Here is a 19159-nt window from a genome sequence, read left to right as displayed (position 1 = left end):
GTGAGGGCAGGGCCTGGTCCCAGAGGCCCCGGGCCAGGGCCCTTCCTGTTTTCCGCTGCCTTCTGCTGGCTGCCAGCACATTGTGCGCTACCGACGTGGCCCCCTCCCCTGTGTCCCTCTGGGCTGGGTCCACTCTGCCCCAGTGTCCTGCCCTCCTGACTGTTAGGTCCGCAAAGAGCCTCCTCCCAAGGTCACCTTCACAGTAACAGGGCTCAGGACTTCAGCCTGACTTCTGGGGGACCCATCATAGAGGGTCACAGTGGGGCCCCTCCCCAGGGTCGGGAGGAAGTGGAGGGAGAGACCAGGGTGGAGACGGGAGCCAAGAAAGGCCCTTCCTCCACAGTGTTAACCTCCTGTGTCGAGTTAGCTTCTGCTCTCTCAGGGCCCGGCCAGCTGTCACTCTGCGGCATGCAGCTGGCAGCCCTGGCACGGCCGAGCCTCACCATAGCATCCTGTTGTCTGCTGCACCCCAGATTCTTGGTTGGCTGCCACCTAATTTTTTTTGGCCCGGACTAATTTCTTGCAGTCCTCAGCTTGGCAGGAAGTGTCCCTAATTCCCAGAGCCCTTCCATACAGCTGCAGCAAGCCCTCCCTCCTGGAGGCCTGCACATGCCCTGCGGTTTGTACTTGCGGCGGGATGAGGCTGCCCTAAGCCTGCAGGAGCAGGGGGACCATCTGGATGTCTCAATTGTCACTTCCCTCGCTGGTTTTCAGCTCTCTGGGGCTCCTTCCCCCTGATGTGATTGCCAGAGGCTGCATTTCCAGAGATGGAGAGGAGAGGAGTTCGGGGGAGCAAGGACCATGCTGGTTCTCAGTTGGGACCCACGGAAGTCAGAGTCTGGATCCTTCCCAGGCCTGGCTGTGATCAGATCTGGGTATGGCAGAACAGCCTGCAGCCACCGGCGTACTCATCCCCTTTGGCCAACTGGAATCCAAAAGAACAGGACAGGTAGACAGCAGCAGTGGAGCGGCTGAGAAGAACAAGGCTTCGCTCACTAACTGAGGTTCTTGCTACTGCATGGTTGAGGGGACCGTGACACTTCTGCCATGGCCAGCATCGCTCACCTTCAGCTGCTGCTGCTTGAGGCTGCCTGAACCCTGAAGTCATCCCCAGAAATGCAGCACCTGTGCTGTCCTTTCCATTTAATTGCCCATCGTCCTGAGTGTCCTCCGACAAATAACTGGGGTCAGGAGCTCCTTGAAGAGAGCTGGCATGAAGCTGAAGGCTGAAATAAGGAGCCCAGCGACAGCCATCAGCCCGGGTGTCCTGGCTCACGTGGGGTGGAAGAAGGCGAGGCCTGGGAGTGAAAGACAGCCACGCGGACAGTGTCAGCGACAGAGGGGCGCAGCAGGGCTGGGGAGCAGCTGCGATGCTTTGCCTGGCATCTCCTCCTGCTGCTCCCATTGGACCCTCGACTCCAGCCACAGGTCCAGTGCCAGCGGTGGCCACTTCCTCCCAGCGTTGGGCAGAGCAACACTGATGTCGAGGGTACACCCAGCCCAAAGCAGGTGGAGAAGGGGTCTGGCCTGGCTCCCACAGCTCAAAGATAAGGTGGCCCTGGCACAGGCTCACAGGCAGGGGCCCAGCCAGCCCCACTTTTGTTTCTCTGTCTGTCTGAGTTCTCCCCACCTGGCCACTGACAGCAGACCAAGCCCTCTGTGGAGCAAGAACTCAGTCTCCGTCCGCCCAGCATCCCAGCCCACCTCGAGTCATCCTGGCCGGCCGCTCCTCTCCTGATGTCGCTGAGAAGGGCCGTTCTCTGTCCTCGTCTACGACCTCAGGCCGGCACCTGCCCCCGGGCTCTCTGAGTACAGATGGTCCGATCTCAGGCTCTGCCAAAGAAGAGAAGAGGATGCCGAGCAAGCGCAAGAGCCAACCCCGGCCACCACACCGACCTCAAGTCCCACCCTGAGAGGAGCCCCAGCCGGGCTGGGCACCCACCCACCACACCCCGCACCCAGCCACCTCAGCTCCCTCCCGTGCTCACACATGTGTTCCCTACTGAGTCCCAGTGCACGGGGGGCGCCTCTCCTCCTGGGCCGTGCGGCTCACGAGAGCCGGGATCGTGTGCCCCTGTCACCCCGGGATTGTCAGCCTCTGCCAGGGTACTTGGCCACTGTCAGCACATGGCAGCTGCGGGGGGCACTCTTGGGTGTTGGGGTGACAGGCAGGACATGGCCATCCCTGGCTGGATAGAGAACCCAAGGTGCTGGCCTTGAAGGGAGGAGCTTCATGGCAGGGCACCTGGCTTGGGTCACTAGCTTCTCTGCATTCCTTGCAAATTGCTCACCCTTTCACGAATGGCCCAAGCGTCCCACATGGCAGTGGTGGCAGAGGGCACACTTGTATGTGCCGGGTCCACCTAACACTGACAGGTCATGCTTGGGCAGTGCTTGTCCTTCGCACGTTGGATCTGAGGCTCTCGAGATCACCGGTTGAAGCTGAATTCCCTGGACCCGAGCTTCTTGATGGAGCTGACACTGCTCAGATGTGGACTTGCGTCCTTAATGACAGGGGCCACGTGTCACCTCCTGGCTACTTTGGCCATCAAACCTGGTATTTTGGCCAGGACCACAGGGCAGAGGTCCCTCCCCTTCCAAGGGCCGGATCACTCCGTGCTCATGCATGCATTCCTTCCCTTACACACATTCACTCATGCAGTCACTCATTCAGAAACGTTCAGGTCTCCAGTGCCCACAGCAGGCAGGCCCCGATCCTCACTGAAAGCACCTAAGTCAGCAGGAGAAAGGGAACGGACCCAGGAGCCAAGAAGGAAGAACATCAGTGCTGTCAAGGTTGGGCAGATTTCAGCTGTGGTGGGCCAGGTGTCCCTGAGCACCAGGGACAGCATGTGACAGTAGAACTGAGAGGGGAGCTGGAAGAGGGACGTGGTCCGTGCAGCTCCCAGAAGGAGGAGATGGAGGCCGGAATGGGCTCAGCCCGTGTGGAGGAGCCCAGGACCTGTGGTCCCCAGGCGGAAGACTTCAGCGGGCTTCACACGAGGGAGCCACGTGCCATTTTGATAGCTCACTTTGAAAGAGGTAGATTTCCAAGCCCTTAAAGATACAGAAGAGAAGACTCTGTCTTTGATTTCAAAGGATTAGAAAGCTCTGACTCAGGTGGGTTTGAGGTGCTCTGGAGAGAGAGCCCGGTGCTGTCTGGGACTGGGAGGGAGGCCCAGGCCAGAGCAGCCCTGGAGGGAGCTGGGCCCCTCTTTCTGCACAGCCTGGTCTGTTGGTTGGTTTGTTTCCTGACTGAGGCCCTTACATGAGGGGCCTGGCCAGCAGCTCTAACACCTGAAAACAGTAAGTCCCCGTTTAAAAACTGAGCCTGACTTTCACAGGAAAGAAAATCAAGGGGCTCATAAAAAGAATTCAGTTTCACTAGAATCAGAGAAATGCAAACTAAATCAACTGTGAGATACAGGATATCTTTCAGGGAAAGTTCCTAATAAAATGGAACAATATGTGTTCCAAAATAGTGCTGGTGAGGATGGAAGGAAGTGGACATTCTCACAGGAAACTGGTGAAATTTACCTTGAAAAAGGAGCAAATTTCTGAGAAGAGTTAATGCTCTCAGAATCTATCTCCCAGAAGTAGTTAAGAATGTTGGCATATTTACTTGTAGAAACTGTCCAATTTCTTCTTTAATTTTCCTCTGTGACCCATTGGTTGTTCAGGAGGGTGTTATTCAATTTCCAGGTGTTTGTGGGAGTTTTGCAGTTTCTCATGTTATTGATCTTCAATTTTATTGCACTATAGTCTGATAATATACAGGGGGTAATTTCATTTCTTTTACATTGACTTAGACATGTCCTGTGAGCTAGCATGTGATCTATTTTGGAGAATGACCTGTGTGCAGCTGAAAAGAATGTGTATTCTGATTTTGTGGGGTGAAACACTAGATATCTGTTAAGTCTATTTGTTCAATAACTTGGTTCAGTTCTTGAATTTCTTTGTTAATTTTTTGTCTAGATGATCTGTCTATTTGTGATAGTGGGGTATTGAGGTCCCCCACTACAACTGTATTAGTGCTTATTTGGTTTTTCATGTCCATTAATATTTGTTTTGTATAGTTGGGGGCATTCGTATTTGGTGCATATATATTTAGGATTGTCATCTCTTCCTCTTGGACTGTTCCCTTCACAAGGATGTAGTGACCATCTTTGTCTCTCTTAATTAGTTTTGGTTTGAAATCTACTTTGTCTGCAAATAAGATTGCTCCCCTTGCTTTTTTCTAGGTTCCTGTCATGTGGAGAGCCATTTTCCATCCTTTTACTTTCAGTCTATGAATTTCCTTTTGAGTTAGGTGTGTTTCTTGTATACAGCATATTGCTGGATTTTGCTTCTTAATCCATTCTGTCAGTCTACTTCTTTTGATTGGTGAATTGAGGCCATTAACATTGATAGCTATAATTCAGAGATATAGACTCATCCTTGTCATGATGTTTTACTGTTGTTGGCTCTTATTTCTTTTCCCCCTTTCCCTTTAGTTTCTTACCTTGCCTGGTGGCTTCCCTCTGTTGGGCCTCATGGAGTTGTGACCTTCATTGTGTTTTTTTTTTCTAGGATATTGCTTAGAATTGCTTGGAGTGCTGGTTTGGTGTTCATGAAATTTCTCAGGTGTCCTTTTTCATAGAAGTATCTAATTTCCCCATCGATTTTGAAAGATAATTTTGCAGGATACAACAGTCTAGGTTGGAAGTTATTTTCCTTTAGGGCTCGAAATACATCACTCTAGGCTCTCCTTGATTTGAGGGTTTATGTTGAGAAATCTGCCATGATTCTGATGGACTTTCCTTTGTAGGTGATTTGTTTCTTTTCTCTAACTGCCTGTAAGATTTTGTTCTTCTGTTGGGTTTCTGGGATCTTAACTATTATATATCTAGGTGTAGATTTTTTTTTTTATTGTGGCTGGGTGGAGTTCTATATGCCTCACTTATGTGTATGTCCAATTCTCCACCTCTGTCTGGGAAGTTTTCTACTGTTACTTCTGTGAACAGTTTTTTATGTCAATTGTACTTTCTCCTATTTTTTCATGGACTCCTATCAGTCTTATGTTATTCTTCTTTGCATCATCTAGCAGCTGCTGAATTGATTTCTCATGGTCCCTTACTATTTTTAAGAAATCTCTGTTTTCATGGTCTTTCACCGCAATCCTGTCTTCTGTATCTGATATTCTATCTTCAGATTCTCTTAATCTGCTCTGCATGCTTTCAGTGGAGTTTTTAATCTCCTGAATATCTGTTTGAATCTGTTTCATGGATTCCATTTCTTTCTTATGTTGGGCGATCATGGTTTCCATTTCTTTCTTATGCTGGGCATTCATGGCTTCCAGCATGTTTTTGAGCTCATCTATTTTCTTTTATCGGTTTCTGTTCTAGAGCCTCTAATCATGTCTCTCACTCTGCTCACCATCTCTGTAGTTATCTGGGAGATTATTTCTGCTTTGAATTTTTCTAGAGCCTCATTCATCTGTTTTGTTACTTCCTGTGCTATCAGTTCAGGGTGTCCAGGTGGTTGATTATCAGACTTCTCTGCCTCATTTCCCCCAGAATTTGCCTTCTGTGGGGTGGAATTCTGGGTTTGTGACTTGCTTAAATGTCTTCTCATTTTTGTTTTTGGTACTGTCCTTGGTTTAGTTCCTGGGTTGATATTTTGAAGTTGTTTATTGATAATAAATGGTTGTAAATGATAATGCCAGTACAACATACAGGAATCTATGGGACACAATGAAAACAGTTCTACACTGGAAATTCATAGCAGTGAATGCCCACATTAGGAAAACAGAGAGAACTCAGATAAATAACCTAATGCAGAACCTCAAGCTCCTAGACAAAGAAGAGAATAACAAAACCAAAGCTTACACAAAAGAGGAAATTATAAAGATCAGAACAGAAATAAATGCAATGGAGACTAAGAAAATGATACAAAAAATTAATGAATCAAAGAGTTGGTTTTTTGAAAGAATAAATAAAATCAATAAATCTTTAGCCAACCTTATCAAAAAAAGGAAAGAAAAGGCTCAAATCCATGCAATTAAGAACAAAAAAGGGGAAGTCACAACAGAACCAGCAGAAATCCAGAGGATCATCAATACCTACTTTGAGAACCTGTACTCTATTAAAATGGAAAACACAGAAGAAATGGACAGATTCCTAGATACATATGAATTGCCAAAGTTAAATGAAGAAGATATAGAAATTCTAAACACCCCAATTACAATGAGTGAAATTGAAAATATAATAAAATATTTTCCAACAAAGAAAAGCCCAGGTCCTGATGGCTTCACTGCTGAATTCTACAAGACATTTAAAGAAGAACTAACACCATTACTCTTTAAACTCATCAAGGAAATTGAAAGGGAAGCAAGGCTTCCAAACTCATTCCTGGAAGCAAGTGTTACTTTGATTCCAAAACCAGGGAAAGACCCAACCCAAAAAGAGAACTACAGGCCAATCTCCCTAATGAACAAAGATGCAAAAATCCTCGACAAGAGGGCAAACAGAATACAGAGGGTCATCAAGAAGATCACACACCCTGACCAAGGCAGATTTATCCCAGGGATGCAAGGATGGTTCAACATTCATAAATCAATAAATGTAATACACTATATTAACAGAGTCAAGGACAAAAGCCATATGATCATCTCTATAGATGCAGAAAAGGCATTCGACAAAATCCAACACCCATGCATGATAAAAACGCTACAGAAAATTGGAATAGAAGGTCTTTATCTCATCCTGATTAAGGCTATCTATGAAAAACCAACAACCAACATCATACTAAATGGTCAAAAACTGAAAACTTTCACACTAAAATCAGAAACAAGACAAGGATGCCCACTATCACCACTCCTGTTCAATACAGTTCTGGAAACATTAGCCATAGCAATTAGAAAAGAGAAAGAAATAGAAGGAATAAAGATAGGAAAGGAAGAAGTTAAACTGTCATTTTTTTTAATTTTTTTATTTTTTGGTACTGGGGTTCAAACTTGGGACCTTGCGCTTGCGAGGCAGGCGCTGGAAACACTGAGCTAAATCCCCAGCCCTAAACTGTCATTATTTGCTGATGATATGGTACTTTACATAGAAGACCCAAAAAACTCTACCAAAAGACTTCTAGACTTAATTGACAGATTCAGTGGAGTAGCTGGATATAAGGTCAACACTCAAAAAATAATAGCCTTCTTATACACAAATAGCAGACTCACTGAGAGAGAAATTAGGGAAACAATTCCTTTTACAATAGCATCCAAAAAAATGAAATATCTAGGAATCAATCTAACAAAGGAAGCAAAAGACCTCTACACTGAAAACTACAGCACCCTGAAAAAGGAGATCAAGGAGGACATAAGAAAATGGAAAGATATCCCTTGTTCCTGGGTAGGAAGAATCAATATAGTGAAAATGGCCATACTTCCAAAGCTGCTATATAGATTTAATGCAATGTCGATTGAAATTCCAACAATATACTTCACAGAACTAGAGAAAACAATCCAAAAATTCATTTGGAACCAATTCATAAGAGACCCAGAATAGCAAAAGCAATTCTGTGCAACAGAGACATGGCTGGGGGTATCATAATACCCAACTTGAAGTTTTACTACAAAGCTACTTGATAAAAACAGCATGGTACTGGCAAAGAAACAGACCCAAGTATCAGTGGAATAGATTAGAAGATGCAGAAACAACTCCAGACATACTCAGCCACCTCATCTTTGACAAAGGAGTCAAACACCCTCGCTGGAGAAAAGATAGCCTGTTCAATAAATGGTGTTGGAAAAACTGGATTTCAGCCTGCCAAAGATTAAAACTAGACTCCTATCTTTCACCAAGCACTAAACTAAAATCGAAGTAGATTAAAGATCTAAATATTAAAACAGAAACACTAAACTTGCTGGAAGATAAGTTAGGTAGAACCCTCAAAGACATTGGCATAGGAAAAGACTTTATGAACAAATCCTCAGTAGCACGGGAACTAGCACAAAGAATCAACAACTGGGATCTCATCTTATAAAAAGCTTCTGCACTGCAAGAGAAACCACCAACAGAGCTAAGAGACAACCTACATTGTGGGAAAAAAAATTTAGCAGCTGTACCTCAGACAAAGGGCTACTATCTCAAATCTATAAAGAACTGAAAAAAATCAGACCCCCCCCCCAAATTCAAAGACCCAATTCAAAAATGGGCATCTGAAATGAACAGACATTTCTCTGACAAAGAAATAAAAGCAGCAAATAAACATATGAAAAAATGTTCAACATCACCGGTCATTCGAGAGATGCAGATGAAAAGAACACTGAGATTCCACCTCACCCCAGAAAGTGGCTGCTATGAAGAAATCAACCAATAACAAATGCTGGCGGGGTTGTGGGGAGAAAGAAACCCTTCTCCATTGTTGGTGGCCGTGCAGACTGGTGCAACCACTATGGAAATAAATGTGGAGATACCTCAAAGAACTAGGGCTGGAGGTCCCATTTGACCCAGCTATTCCCCTGCTGGGTATTTTCCCAAAAGAATTAAAAGAATCATACCACAGAGATGTATGTGCACCCATGTTTATAGCAGCACAATTTGTAATAGCTAAAGCTTGGAAACAGCCCAAGTGCCCATCAACTGGAGACTGGATAAAGAAGATGTGGTATTTTTATAAAATGGAGTACTACTCAGCCATAAAGAACAAGAAACTAGAGTCATTTATAGCTAAATGGATGCATATTGAGGCAATACTCTTAAGGGAAATAAACAGGACACACATGTATAAATACTGAATAGTTTCTCTAGTGTGAGAAACTGAAAGTGTAAATAAGGATTAGAAGGATTAATAACGAACAATTGATACTTTGAAATATGAAAAGGTCCGAAGGGATAGGGGTGGTGGGAAGAGATGGGGAAAGGGAAAAATGGAAAGGAAAAATTGTGAGAAAAGAAAAAAAAATGGAAACAAAGTATGTAAATAGGGAAGGCTGGATGGGGTGAAGGGCACACAGGTAATGGGGAAAAAATAAGAACCAAGATATATCATGTGCAGGTACAAACACCCAGTGATAAATCTAAACGTATTGTATACCTAAAATGTACCAAAAAAAGAATTAAAGCAAAAAAAAAGAAAGAAATCTAATGTACAATGTGAAAATTGCTAATAGATTTTAATTGTTTTCATTATTAAAATAATAAGTATATAAAGTAATGCATATTAATTAATTTAGACATTTCACAATGTATACATATTTCAAAGCATCTTGTTGTATGTGATAAGTACATATAATTATTGTTAGTAAAAATAAAGAGAAAAAATGCTTCTTGTTGAGCATGAACCTTGAAAAAAAAAAGAATGTTGGCATAGATTTGTGTGCAAAGATATTTGTGTGTGAAATATTGGAAACAGCCTGCTGAACAATGCAGATGATTTGTTGATGTAATTGTGATATATCATTCAATGTACCACTGTGTAGCTATCAGAGATTGCATTTTGAGGGTATTTTGACATTAAAGGAAATGCTTGTACCATAATATTATGTGTAAAATTCCAAAATCGCAATTAATAGAAAGCATGAATGAGCATGAAAGCACGTTACAAACAGTCAAATAGATGATTGAACCCAAATGTGCGTGTGAATATTGCCAGGAATTCTCCAGGTTGTTTCTCCGAGTACTTTGTTTACCTACCCACATATTCCAAGGGGTGTTTTGGTATTGCTTTTATAATCAGATCAGATCAGCAGTGGTTACCTTGCGCGAAGTGTCCCTTCTGGCCGTCAGGCCCCTGTGGGGACACATCCTCCCTCCCGCCCTCCCTTCCTTCTGTGTTTTGTTGTCACTCCAGCGTGACTTGGGGTGTCTGGCCAGCTCCGCACTGTGCCGAGGACCTCAGGGTCCCAGTGGCCCCGGGAAGAGGCACAGCCGGATGGGTGGTGCCCGTCTTCCTGTGTCGGTGAGGGGTGACACCCATGGACTACATCATTTGTCCCTTACACACCTGCGCCCGTGGCGGCAGGCACCCGGCTGTTGGAGGAGAGTGAGGGTGACGTGAGAAGCGTCTGGACTGCACACTTTCTCTCCCCTGCCCTGGTGGGCGCCTCTGTCCCTGCAGAGAGTTCTTTTCACTGGTGCTGAATTCCTTGAAAGGGACACGATTTTCTTGAAGTTAAAGACCTGACTCTGGATGCCCTGGACGGATTGTTGGAAGCATGTGGAGCACACACCCCATGCCAACAGTGGGGCTGGGTTTTCATGTGACTTAGCAGTGGGGAACCCAGAAATAGGCTGGCCCTTGACGGTGTGGGCGAGGCAGTATGGAAATTGGCTGGAGCCGTGTGCTGGCACGGAAAGCCTGGCCTGCAGCAGGCGCCCAGAGCCCCGAGGCAGCTCCCTCCCCACTGGGTGGCATGGATCACAGCCTCTCCTGGCTGTTGTGATACCCGGCTGTGGCATGAGGAAGCAGCCCAGACTCCAGGGGCCTGTCTTCGCCTCTGACAGCATCCGCAGCACAGCACCTGCATGTACTTGTCCCTTGTCTTCACACCCTGCCACTTGCAGAGGCTGCTGCTTGGCGGGAGCAGTACGCGTCTGGTCTACAATGCTCGGCAGGGAGGCCCCGGCTCCAACTCAGAGCAGGAGCTGGCGGGGAGCACAGACCTGGCCAGCCGCTACCTGCTGTTCCACTTTAGAGCAAATGATCCGAAGCTGATGGCAGCAGTGCCCCCCCAAGGTAGCTGTTCCCGCCTCAGGGTGCCTGTAATTCATATGGTGCCTGAAGGCAACGAAGTCACTTGTCACTCACTGAGCTGTATTGATACGTCTTCTTCCGAATGCAAAGGAAGCAGAGAGATTTTCAATGCAGGAGATTTAGAAACTGGACAGGAGAGAGCGCTCAGCATTTATGGGCCTTTACCGTGCAGCTAAGCACCCTCGCCGAGCACACCTTCCTCTGCCTCGAGCTGAGGGCTCTCTGTGGGGAACATGCTGGGCCCCTGCGGTACCTATCAGGCAGCCTGAGTAACCCTGTCGCCCCTCTCTTGGCAGGTCCTTCAAGCCGGACTTCCTCCTGGTCCGCCAGCATGCCTACAGCATGGCACTCGGAGAGGACTACCGGAGCCTGGTCATCGGCCTGCAGTACGGGGGTCTGCCTGCTGTCAACTCCCTCTACTCCGTCTACAACTTCTGCAGCAAGCCCTGGGTGGTAGGTGCCTGGCCAGGCCGGCCTGAGGGGGTGGGAGCCCACAGTGGCCCGTTCCCAGCCAGCAATGAATTTAAGCAACTTGGGCCCTGGGGTTCCTTTGAAATTGTTTCCTAACAAATCTTATGTAAGAACACCACATAAGATTGGCTGTAGAGAGCCACCGTAGTGTGGAGCCTTCTGCCAACACGCCACCACTGTGCTTAACAGTGGAGTTATTTATTGCGCACTTACTGCATGCCGGGCCATGTGATCACTGCCCTGGGGCAGGGGCATCATCCGGCCATGGCACAGGGAAAGGAGCTGAGCTTCAGGGTGGCCAGAGAACCCACCAGGGCTTTGACCACCAGAACCCGAAGCTGTTTCTCTCCAGCTCCAGGGCCTTGATCTCCCTTTCTCCCTGTTGGTTTCACTCATTTGATTTGATTCCACCCAGATGTTACCTGTAAGGGACACTTTTCCTAAAATGCTAGCTCTCCTCTCCCTCACACTCTCCAATCCCGTATACTGCTCACCTGCACCTACAGCGCTGGGCATCCATTACGGACCCTCTCCCCATCACTGGAGGTGGTTCTGCCAGGCAGCACACAACTGCGGGTGCTCTGGGTGCTGGGTGTGTTCTGGGTGCTGTTCCAAGCCCTGGGAACAGGGCAGTGAGCAAGCCCTAGTGAGGCCCGCTCCAGACCTTACAGTCTCGCGGGCTGGGCACACTCTGCACTCACACGTGCATGATGCTTTGCTGTGTCCTATGGTGCCTGCCATGGTGGACAAGCAGGAGAGACAGAGCCCGGGTCTGGGTGGCTCCGTGCAGCGTAGCTCTCTGGCCGCCTGTTTTGCTATCCCTCCATGGTCACCTGCAGGCACCGTGTGGCTGAGCACAGGCTCTGGGCCCAGTCAGCTTCCGCCTGGGCTTCTCCGCCATGAGCTATGTGCCCTTGAGTGTGGCCTCCCTGAACCTCACTTCCTTGTTTGGGACGGGGCACAGTCACACACATGCCGTGTCTACAATGGTGGCTGGCACAAAGGACACCCTTGATGAATGGCACTGGTTGTCTTTGTCCTTCATGCCTGTGCTGTTGCACTTGGTATTTACTGATGTGTGCACTCATGGACTTATGGGTGTGGGTGGCCTCTATCACATGACCACCCTGGTCTCCTCACTCTGCTCTGAGGTCTTCGGCACGTGGCATCCAAGTGCGGCAGGTACTGCACTCGTCACACTCAACATGGCATGGAGCCCTGACCTGCTTGCTCCTCCCCAGCTGGGTGGAAGCTCCTGGGACCGGCCTTTGAGGGGCCTGGAGCCTGGGATGGGCCACCCTAGCCTCCCCATACTCCTGGCCCGCATGCACCCCTCTTCTTAGGTCCTCGGTTCAAGGGAGCCATGATGGCTCCCTTCCTGCCCCCTCCAGATTTACTCCCTGTGCCCCTGCAGCCAATCTTCCATCAGGCTTGGCCTGTCTTGCTCCACTGTCTCCCAAATAATCGAGCACAGTGTGGGGGATCCCAGGCGGTGGGGGATGGGGCTCACCCTGTGAGGAGGAGGAAGTGCAGATGGGTGGGGGAGCTCGGGGAAGCCGCTGGAGCCAGAGCTGCTGTGAAGCAGAGACAGTGCCGTCACCTGGCACTCAAGCTGCACAGCCGGGCACTTGTCTAACCAGTCCCCAGAAGCGGTCCACTGGGCGAGGGTGGGGGCTCCCTCATCGTCTCCAGTTTGCAGATGTGGACAGTGGCTTGCAGAAACCTGCAGTGACTTCCTGGACACACCGCTAGTGAGGTGCAGAGCAAGGATTTGAACCCAGGGAAGCTAGATCCAGAGTCTGCAACCATCTGCTCCCTGCAGGGCTCCCGCTCTGGAAAGAGGCATTGCAGGTGGAGGTGGGGTGAACATCAGTAGGTTGTGCACCCGACAAAGAATACTGTATGTGGAATGCTGAGTGTGGAGCAAGTGCCCATTAAATGCAGTTGAAAGCCAGGCACGGTGGTGTAGCCCTATACTCCCAGCACTCTCAGAGGCTGAGGCAGGAGGATCAAAAGTTTGACCCCAACCCTGACAACTTAGCAACTTGGCAGGAGCCTGTAAGTCTGGGGATGCAGCTCAGTGCAAAGGCCCTGGTGCTGCAATCCCCGGTACTGCAGTCAGCCCATCAATCAATCAGTGTGGTTGAGCTGAACCCGTGTTCTGCCTGCTTATGAGGTTGAGCAGGAATGGTGGGGCGATGTAGCTGCACGATAGAGAGGACAAATGCCCAGCTGAGGGAGCTGGCCTTTATCCTGGCAGTAGGAACGGGTGTGGGAGCTCCGCTCACGGGAGGAGGATCGAGGGGTGGCTTCACCACAGTGGGCAGCCGAGGCTGACAAGTCCTCTCTTCTCCCGCTCCAGTTCTCCCAGCTCATCAAGATCTTCCATACCCTGGGCCCCGAGAAGTTCCCGCTCGTGGAGCAGACATTCTTCCCCAACCACAAGCCAATGGTGAGTGCCCTGTTTTCCTTTCCCTTCACTGTGCGGAGTGCACTCAAGGTCTGTGTCTTCGGTCGCTCTGGACGGAGCAGGTGGCTCAGGGTCGCCACTCCCTGCCTCCCGGGCTGTAGAGAAGAGGCTCTGTGTCAGGTGCAGCCACCTGGCTGTGTCTCTCCAGGAGACATTCGGGCAGTAGGGCAAGAGAGGAAGGGGACAGCGATCCCTGGGACTTTGGAAATTATCACCACTTGGGACAGCTTGAGCTGGCCCATGGGAGTCAGAGGTTGATGAGGAAGGTAAGAGAGGTTCTCATGGGGAAGTGTTCGTTTCACTGGAGCCCTTTCCAAGACCTGGTTTCAACTCCTACTTTAATTAAAGTATTTTATTTGTATTGATTATCGTGGGGCGATGTGTTTATGTGGCCTTGTTTTCCAACTCTGATGCACCTGAGGTTGTCTTTGGGATGCTGGCCGTGGTGAGGAGTTCACGGCTTGGCCTCCCATCTGGGAGACGGGGTTGGCGGGTTCCCTTGGTCTTGTTGAATGCTGTGGAGAGCTCTCGGCCCCAGCTGGAAGCTGGGCGGGAGCCTCATGAGCAGCTGGAAGTGGCCTGCAGCCTGCGTGCTTGGGTGGCTGGTGGTCTTCTTAAACTGGTCACAGGGACACAGGGTTGTGGCCCTGGACATGCAGGGAGTCTGGGTTGCGATGACAAACAGGCAGCCTGCAGTCCCAGCTGGCGACTGTGCCTGCTGGTAGAATCGAAGCGCAGGCTGCTGAGCTGTACGGTGCTGTTTGTTGATGCCAACGGGAGGACTGCAGGCCTTGGAGGAAGGGAGCAGTCTCACCGGGTGGGGTTCCCACTGACTGTACCTGATCCAGTGACAGTCCCAGGGTCCAGCCTGTGCTGGCGGCATCCAGACCACACGTGTGAAGCCTGGCGTTTGCCAGCAAAGCATCCACACGATGGCGAGAACACAGGGTTTATCCTCAGACCAGCCTGAGTTGGAAACCAGCTCTGCCTACTTCCTAGATCTCCGTCAGCACCTTAATCTGTTTTGCTCAGTGATGTTGCATGCAGAGTGGACAGCCTCATCGGGTCGTTGAGATTCCATGTGTCCATGTGTGTAATGCTGTGCCTGGCTTGTGACAGGGGCTTGGAGTAGCACACCTTTCAAACAGGGGCAAAGGCTGTAATGGGGGCCATTGTCGAGGGAGGGCTGATGGGTGGATGCGTGTCCTGGGCCAGGTGACAGCCTGGCTGTAGGCTTGGGAGGGGCTCACCCGTCGTCCTGGGGCCTCCGGAGTCCCTGGCATTCCCGACCAGACTGAGTTCCACTCAAAATTTCTAGCCAACTGTGACATCCAGGGCCACTGTCTGCCAGCCTCCCTCCTGGTGCCACCAGAGCAGAATTCTCAGGAAGCAAGTGAGGAGGCTGAGTCAGGGCCCCAGTCGGGGGAACCTGTACCACCCTGGGGTGGCTACCCAGAGACCTAAAAGCTGCAGAACTAGGGGAACCCTGGCAGTAGAATCGGGAGCAGAGGCAGGGCCAAGTTAGCAGCCACAAGGAAATGTGGGCCTCTGAAGCTCCTCTTGCCAAGAGGAAGGACTGCCCAGGGTGGGCTCGAGCGATGGTGTGTATGGAGAGAGGGCATGCAAGGCCTGGGGAGGCCAGGGTGGACTCGCACGGCCCCCTGGCACCCCCCAGGGGCAGTCGGGACATAAGGAGGCAAGAGACAGCCTGAGTGTGATAGAAATAAAACCAGTTTACTGTTTAGAATAAAGGACACACTATAAAAAGTGAACACTATGCAACGTTACAAGACAATGTACATTCACGGAATACAAAATTCATAAATAACATGGAGGAAAACTGTAAACAGTGCTACAAAATTTAGCAACAAATACATTCCTTCCAGACAGGGTTTTCTCTGGTTGGTTTCTCTCCATTGCGTCTGGGTTTCGGCACGGCGGACTGGCTGGAGGGGAAAGATGGGGCTTGGGAAATCTCAGAAGGAAGCCCCTCCCAGCACAGGGATGCCTCTGTGTTCATCCCTTCCTCTCACCCGAAGAGAGCCCATTTCAAAGCAGTTGATCCCCACTCCCCTGCACCACCTTTGTTGTGCTTTTGCCACTAGGTTTTGATGCCGCTTCTCTGTGATGTGAATACTCTAAGTGATATTTTTGCTTTAGGTAGCCAGGAGCCAACACTCAAGTGTCATCTTGGGCAATCTGCACTGCTGATCACCATGCACAAGAGGAAAAGGAAGGGCTGAGGCAGGGTGGGCCACGGGACCTCCCAGAAGAGCTATGGAAGAAGTCGTTGGTTTCTTTCATTGTTCAAGAACCACAGTATGAAACTGGAGTTTGTGGGCTATCACTGGCACTGTGAGGTCTGTTGGGCTGGGATGGTGAGGCCCAGGGCCACTTAGCATGGCTCCTGGCCATCACAGACCACTAGCCTGGCAGACAAGCGCCTGGGCACATAGCTTCTTTGGAGGCTGCAGAGATGCCCAGAGGAAGCAAAGAGAACTTGGAATCACAGTTCTCACGGCCCTGGACTTTCGGGAGAAATCCTGGCTTCCAGATCAAGTGGAGGAAGGACTTGGGCAGGGAAGAGGGAGTAGGCGGCTGGTGATCCGGGCCAGCTGATACAGAACAAGGGCACACATGCACTTTCTATCTTTTCCGTTCTCCTTCCTACTGGGGGAATCCCTGGGATTCCGACAGGGAGGGGGGTGGAAGAGGCTCTGTCCCTTCTAGTCCCCAGACTGCCAGTCTCACTGCCTGCCCAAGTACAAGTCTTTTAGCCTCCGTTCCACTGTAAAATTTGATTCAGGAAAATGGTGGCATGTGGAGATCAGGTTTTTTCTCTTAGACACAGTGTACACATATTACAGCCTACACATGACACGAGATCTAGCAAAATAAAGCATTCATGATATGATTGCAATACAGAAGTGCCTCGGCTACATAAATGACTTTAAATTATACAGTAAGTGAACAGGTGAAATAAACAAAGCTATAGCTTATAGGAAGCTCAAAACCTGCCCTCTGACACCTCATTTTGCAAAAGACCCCCAGGGCCCAGGACCCCCCAAGCCTGACAGTTGGGGCTGTGGTTCCGCCGGTTATTTACTCTACAGTTGGGAAACTCCAAATCTCACCCCAAGCGCCTTACTGTGTGAATGGGGTGATCATCCTGGGACAGGGATTGGCCAGGTGCCTCACAGGAGAGACGCTGATGCCTATGTCAGGAGGGTACCCGGTAGAGTTCCGTCGTGCAGCCTCAGAGGTTGAAATGAAGACAATCCCAAGCACCAGATCTGGGGCTCACCCCTTAAACTGGGGGTGCAGACCTGAGCTCTTTCTGCTCCCACTGCCATTAGAGGCCAGTCCCCACCTCCTCCTGTCCCGGTACAGACCACAGGGAAGTGAGCAGGTACTGGAGCCGGTCCTGAGGAACCCCAACTCCATGCTGTTCCTGGCCTGGACGTGTGTGTGTGTGTGTGTGTGTGTGTGTGTGTGTGTATGCATGTGTGCGTGTGTGTCACTGTGACTTGTCTTTTTTCTCTCTTACTTCCGTTGGCAGCTCTGTTTCCTAAAATGGAATGAAGATCTGAATACTAATAGAGGATAAATCCCCAAAATCTGAGAAAAAGACAGAAAGCAATCGTGTTCAATGTCACCATCTTCTCCCCAGCTCTGTAACATATGCACTGTCACTCTCAGCATCTCACTTGTGACACTGAAACTTAAAATAATTTTATTTAATAGGAGAATTTATATTATAGTTTTATTTCAAAAAATACAACAGAATCCTACAGTTGCTTGCAGAGTCAGGCTTCCCCGGTGACCACCCATCAACACCCCACCGGGCGAGGACCTCAGGAGGTGGCATCAGCAGCCATGAGCTGGGGAAGGGGAGCAGGCTGTCCCCAAACCCGGGAGAGAAAGGTGGCCTTAGCACCAGGCAGGACATGGCGGTCCCTCCTGTGCTAAGACCCTCGCCCAGAGCAACTGTCACCTGCTGTCCGCCAAGCCAGTAAGGCAGTTAAGTGAAGGCCCCCAAAGGTGAAGGGGGAGGGAAGAGAGGGACAGAGGCTGGGTGACCCCAAGCGCAGGGAAAAGAGGGTGCCGAGGGTGTGTAGAATCTCAATTTTTAATTAACGTGAAAAACGTAACTTGGAATGTCATGATTTTCTTCCAACAAGCAACAACAACAAAATAGAAGAGATTAAACTGTTGGCGTATTTAACAGCATTGAAGAGAATTCTGCGTCCTGTAGAAAATTAGCTTATGCCCCCACACACGTAGGTAGATGCAGTGTGGATACAGACGCGTCCCCGGTGAGCTACACACTACTCCGGAAACAGCATTCCCTACCCAAGTCCACCTGCCTATGTCTGCGGGTGGTGCATGCAGTGTGTCTCCCCCACTCACACAGACGCGGCTCCACGAGCCTCCCTCGGCGTGGCAGAGGGCTCTCCTGGGAGGGAGGCAGGGGAGGAAGGACATTCCTCTCAGCCTCTCACCCAAGCTGCACAAGGCAGGATGCTGCCCGGCCTCAGGCAATGTCTATGTCTTGACCATCTGAGCCAGCACTGTGCTTCCAGCCTAAGCTGAACCCAGACTCACAAACAGCTGGGCAGCCCAGCATCTCGGCTGGGGACTGTGCTGTGCCCTGTCACACCCTCTCCTACAGCCTGCTCTGATGTGCAGAGAGACACAGCCACGCCCTCTTGGGGACATGCAGCCCCGTCTCCTCTGGGTACAAGCTCTTCCGCCTACCTGGGGTCTAGCTGTCAGCTGGCCGGACTGACCCGGAAGCAGTTGGCTTCAGCAATTTCCTGTCTGCGTCCTCAATGTGCTGGGTCGATAAGCGGGTACAGGGGGAGGGAAGGGAGATGTCAAGCAGGAAGAAGAAAGAGGAGGAGCTGTTACAATGACCAAAGGGGGTAGATTTTTTGATTTTTGTTTTCCTAAAAAAATATAGATTATATATCACAAGGAAGAGGAGTCTACATTCCTCCTTCTTTCTGGCCTGGCCAGGGTGGGAATGGCTGCGGTCAAAAGCAAGGAGAGAGGCTTGGGGTGGGGCCAGGAGGACAGTCCCAGGTCAACTCCACGGACAGCACAGACTTCTCCTTCAGTGTCCCAAGTGCTAAATTTGCAAGAAAACAGGCACTAATTTCATTGTCATCATCTGGGAAGAGTTAGTGTCCGAGGGGAGCTCAGCGGGGAGGGAGGGATGCGCGGTGGGAGAGTCGGGCTCAGGGGTCTGTGGCGTTGATGATGCTTTTGTCCGGGGGCGCCCAGCCCCGGTACCAGCTGCAGTAGCCACCCTTCTGCCGGATGCAGGCATAGTGTTTGGACTGGTAGCCGGGGTAGCCAAAGTTGGACAGCATGTCGGTCCACAGGCACTCGTTCTTGGATGTCACAAAGCAGGGCAGGTAGTAGCAGGACTTGATCTGCAATGAGACCCACCCAGCGGTCGGTGGACTCTGTCTGCCCTGGTGG

At 49.9% G+C, this 19159-nt stretch overlaps 2 protein-coding genes across 6 annotated transcripts in view; one reads left to right on the top strand and one right to left on the bottom strand.

The window, feature by feature from the left end:
• Positions 1-19159, top strand: part of Syn3 (synapsin III) — a 312905-nt gene that overhangs the window by 97682 nt on the left and 196064 nt on the right. For all 5 annotated transcript variants that reach the window (XR_002394920.2, XM_013072249.3, XM_004844778.4 and 2 more), the window contains exons 5-6: positions 11028-11184; positions 13565-13654. Coding sequence is in view for 4 of the 5 variants with exons in the window: in XM_013072249.3 (XP_012927703.1) it covers positions 11028-11184; positions 13565-13654 (247 nt within the window). In the remaining variant the exon portion in view is untranslated. The remainder of the gene's footprint in view (positions 1-11027; positions 11185-13564; positions 13655-19159) is intronic.
• Positions 15386-19159, bottom strand: part of Timp3 (TIMP metallopeptidase inhibitor 3) — a 41001-nt gene continuing 37227 nt past the window's right edge. Inside the window, exon 5 of the mRNA XM_004844777.4 lies at positions 15386-19110. Within this exon, the coding sequence (XP_004844834.1) occupies positions 18913-19110 (198 nt within the window). The 3' untranslated portion in view covers positions 15386-18912. The remainder of the gene's footprint in view (positions 19111-19159) is intronic.

Source organism: Heterocephalus glaber, unplaced genomic scaffold (genome assembly GCF_053883595.1).
Source record: "Heterocephalus glaber isolate CG9 unplaced genomic scaffold, H.glaber_assembly_v1.0 deba00001572, whole genome shotgun sequence".
Taxonomy (NCBI): Eukaryota; Metazoa; Chordata; class Mammalia; order Rodentia; family Bathyergidae; genus Heterocephalus; species Heterocephalus glaber.
This window is presented reverse-complemented; position numbering and strand designations above follow the sequence as displayed.